The 3863-nt window shown below is 39.9% G+C and overlaps 1 protein-coding gene across 1 annotated transcript in view; it reads right to left on the reverse strand.

Annotated features, from left to right (window-relative positions):
- The window catches only part of PRIM2 (primase (DNA) subunit 2), a gene marked incomplete at its 5' end in the record, with an annotated part of 329364 nt that overhangs the window by 66976 nt on the left and 258525 nt on the right, over positions 1–3863 (reverse strand). The window contains 2 exons of the mRNA XM_019520338.1: positions 496–578; positions 2830–2956. Coding sequence (XP_019375883.1) covers positions 496–578; positions 2830–2956 — 210 coding nt within the window. The remainder of the gene's footprint in view (positions 1–495; positions 579–2829; positions 2957–3863) is intronic.

Genomic DNA, 3863 nt, shown 5'->3' on the forward strand with positions numbered 1-3863 from the left:
CCCAGCCAGCCCAACTATAGCATGCTATTTCTCCAGTGTCAAAATGTTTTTCTTTCTTCATCTACTACTTGCACATAGATCAGGCTTCCAAGCAATACTTTTAATGCTTCCTTTTAAAAATATACTGAAGCATTTAGCATTTTGCAAGACAATTCAATAGTCTGTACTTAATAAGGTGCTTCAGTAGTATGAAACACTACTGAAACAAATGTGTCATTGTCAGCACTGGAGTATAAAAACAATAATGGGCGTATAAACTTATTCAGGGGAGGAAAAAGTATGATTCCACCTAGCAGCTGGGTGAAAAGAATCAGCCTTGTCAGCAAAAATGCTAAAGCAGAAAAGCCAGGATCCTGACTTAATTATTTTACACAAAGAGATATTTCCCATAAACTCTGTTAAGATGTACATAGTATTACTACACAGATACAAAATAAAACTGAAAGGCAGAGCCTGATGCCTCATTACTGAGAAGTCCACACAGAATACCCTTACCTGACTAATCCCAGTGGAAGAGATCTTGTAGGACTGGAGCTTCTGCTTCAGCAGCTCAGGATCACTGTGGCGGAATGGGCATCCTGACAGCAAAACACAAACAAGCTCACAAACAAGGCTCTTTACCCTGGAGTTAGCACAGTAATACACTCAAGAGATGGACTAAGCTGCTCTTAATGGTTTAAACAGTTTATTAATAAAAAAAGTTAATTGCCCATGTGTGAGATGCTTTACTCTTTTTCTAAATGACTACTTCACAGTATGGTTTATCAGGACACTACAGGCTGAAGAGTTACATAAAACCTCACAACATAAGCAGGCCAAGATTCTCATTCATGGAGTGAAAAACAGTTTTAATTAGGTCCCTTACTAACAAGCATAGGCAGTCAAAACAGCTTTACCACTGTGTCATGTAAGAGTAGTGTCAAATACAAAAAACCTATGCCTAAGAAGCAACAGGACACACAACCAACAGTCAAGAAAACTGAAGTAAAAGAACTGTCTTTTTATTAAAGAATATGATAGGATTTATTCCTTATTGAAAAATAGTATTTTCATGAATTCCACCACTAAAAATGAACAAAACCGAAGAGATACCTGAGCCTCTGGAGAGATTGTTTGAAATGCTCCGAAGACTGTTATTATACTTTAAACAGCAAATTTATAGACATACACAGATAAAGAAGCACCTCAAAAATGGTCAAAATGTTAAAAAAATTAACCTAAAAAATGGAGACTCTTTAGAGCACTTCCTTCTGAAGTGTTACCTAAAACTTCTGTACACTCCAAACATCTGTACACTTGTTCCTCCAACATCCCACAGTTCCCTGTTCCAGGGTCTGATGCCTGGCACTTCCCTCAGGGTCCACATAGCCCCAGCTGGGCCAGCACAAAGCCCCAAGCTGATGGGGTACACATGGGGAGCCAAGACAGATACGTTACTCAGTGTCTGCACAGCCCTGGCTCAGCCAGCAAGCAGCCCAGAGCTGGGGGGGCAGTTAACAGAGACCCTGAGGGAAGCATCTGTGTTGGCTTCCCCATGCTCCTCTTCATCCCCTGCCCACCCCAGCCAGCTCTGAGCCAGCTGAGCTCAGGCTGCACAGATCCTGAGGGAGGCTCTCTGTTGGCTCCCCACCATGCCCCATCCCACCAGCAAACTGGCCAAGCCAGGGCTGTCTGGACCCCATGGCTATGTTGGCACCCCATGCCCTCCTTCCCCCTCCCCCCACCCTCGCGCCAGGAGCCGCAGTTGGGCAGAGGAGCTATGTGGATGGTTCTGTGACAGCCCAAGGGTGGGGCCAGCTAGGTGCTGGGCTGAAGCAGCAGAGCATGAGCCATGTTAGTGGGCTACCCTGCAAAGAGGGGTGCAGGGGTGTGCAAAGCATCCTGGTGACCTGCAAGGTAACTTGAGTCAGGAGGGGATCTGGGACAGAAGTTTGATAGATCGGTTTGACCTAAACCAGCTAAGTCTGATATTACATCCATTCAGCCAGGTTTGGCTGTTTTAAAACCAGTTTGTGTGTGCTGAACTTCTATTCTGTTACAGGTTTAAACCTGTTTCTGATCACTTACGCTGGCTTGTGTGTAATGTTTGTCCCCAGCCTTAAAGTCTTTGCCTTATAGGACCACATTATATGCAGTCATTTGCTGTCAAATGGTATCTGGAAGAAGAGTCCTGGCTATGCTGCTAAGCTAATATAAACCTAGCTTGAGTACATGTACAAGAGCTGCAGCAGGAGTCGCATGCATCTATATCTAGCCTTGTGTAATGTACAGTAATATGTAAAGTTAAAATTTCTCAATCATTCTTAATAGGGGAAAAAGAGCGCTTCATGTCTCAAAGCTTGTTCAACATCTTTCCCAACTAAACAGTTTAATCAATAAAATATAAAACAAAACCCCTTCTCTCTCATCAGCTGTTCTTACTTTATGATTGTGAGATTAAAAATCTAATACTGTAACTCAGTGATTTGTCCTTTGAAAACTGAATGGATTCAGTATCACTGGAGTAGGTTTGACAGTTTGCAAGCAAAGATGAGTAACTCTAGTGTATTTTCTGAAACAAAACAAAGTAGAAAGGAGTATAGCCACAAGGAAGAAAAAACAGTGATGAGTTTGGCACAGCAAAGATTGAAATTTTCTTGAATTAATTTTTCTTGCTTGATGTAGTTCAGTAATAAGACAAATCACCAGAAGAGTAATAGAGCACTAACTTGAGAGCAATGATTGGCATAAGCTACAAACTAGTTTCTAGTAATTCAGCCATCCAAACAGTTCTCTCCCAAAAGTGCTGAACCTCCATATATTCTGAATCTTCTGGTTTTAAGTACTCACCATGATAATCCCCTTGACTTGGTGGATTGGATAAAATAATCTTCATGCAGCTATATGGTGTATAATCAGTCCTTTTGCCTTCTTTTCCATAGTTATGGCGGATGCTGTAGGCATATCCTTTGTCAAACTGAATGGCAAAAACATTAAAAGCAGAATATTTGCACGGGACCTGCACATGGCGTCAAAGATTCCATCAACTCTGCCAGATTAAATATTGTCCGATAAAAACAAGCCTAGGAAACCCATTCAAATGACAATAACAAGACCATGTTACTGTTTCTGGGCAATACATACTGAGTAGATTACATTAGATTTTTTAAAAGGCAATGATTTTTTTTAAATACTATATTTATAAAGAAGATGATTGACATTTTGAACCATGTGATGCATGGGAATATAGCAGATAGACTCTTATTGAATCTTTTGTTTTCACATGCTGGACATTAAAGGCTATATCTTACTTCAGTTTACGTGCCCAATAGCAATGGCCCTTCTACCATCGTATTTTTTTTGCCCTAAAGATTATGATCAAATCACATCTTAACCTTCTTTGTGATAAATTAAATGGACTGAGGTTCTTAGTCTCTCTTGGAAGATCTCTCTTGTAGCTCTTTTCTGAATTCTTACCAACTTGTTTATATATATATATATATTTTTTTTTTTTAATAAATTGATACAGTATTCTAGTAACTATTTCACTGATGCCATCTATATTGGCACTCCTATACTTGATATTCCTCTGCATATGTTTGAGAACAGCAATTTCTTTCTTAGCAAATTGCAACAACTGTAAACTTAAGATCAGCTGGTCCTTCTCTGATTCACTTTATAAAAAGAGTTTTGCTCCAATCCTTAGTTTCTTGCATTTTCTTAGCTCAAACTTATGTTGCTCAGGTGAGCCCAGCTCTTCACAAAAACCAGGCTGTTTTATAGAATTGACCTACATGGAACCAGGATAATCCTCCTGCAACTTAACTAGCCCCACTGATGACACACATCTCCTTAATCTTTTTTTTTTTTTTTTTTTTGTTTTT

This window comes from Gavialis gangeticus, unplaced genomic scaffold (assembly GCF_001723915.1).
Source record: "Gavialis gangeticus isolate Ggan-Ray unplaced genomic scaffold, GavGan_comp1, whole genome shotgun sequence".
Taxonomy (NCBI): domain Eukaryota; kingdom Metazoa; phylum Chordata; order Crocodylia; family Gavialidae; genus Gavialis; species Gavialis gangeticus.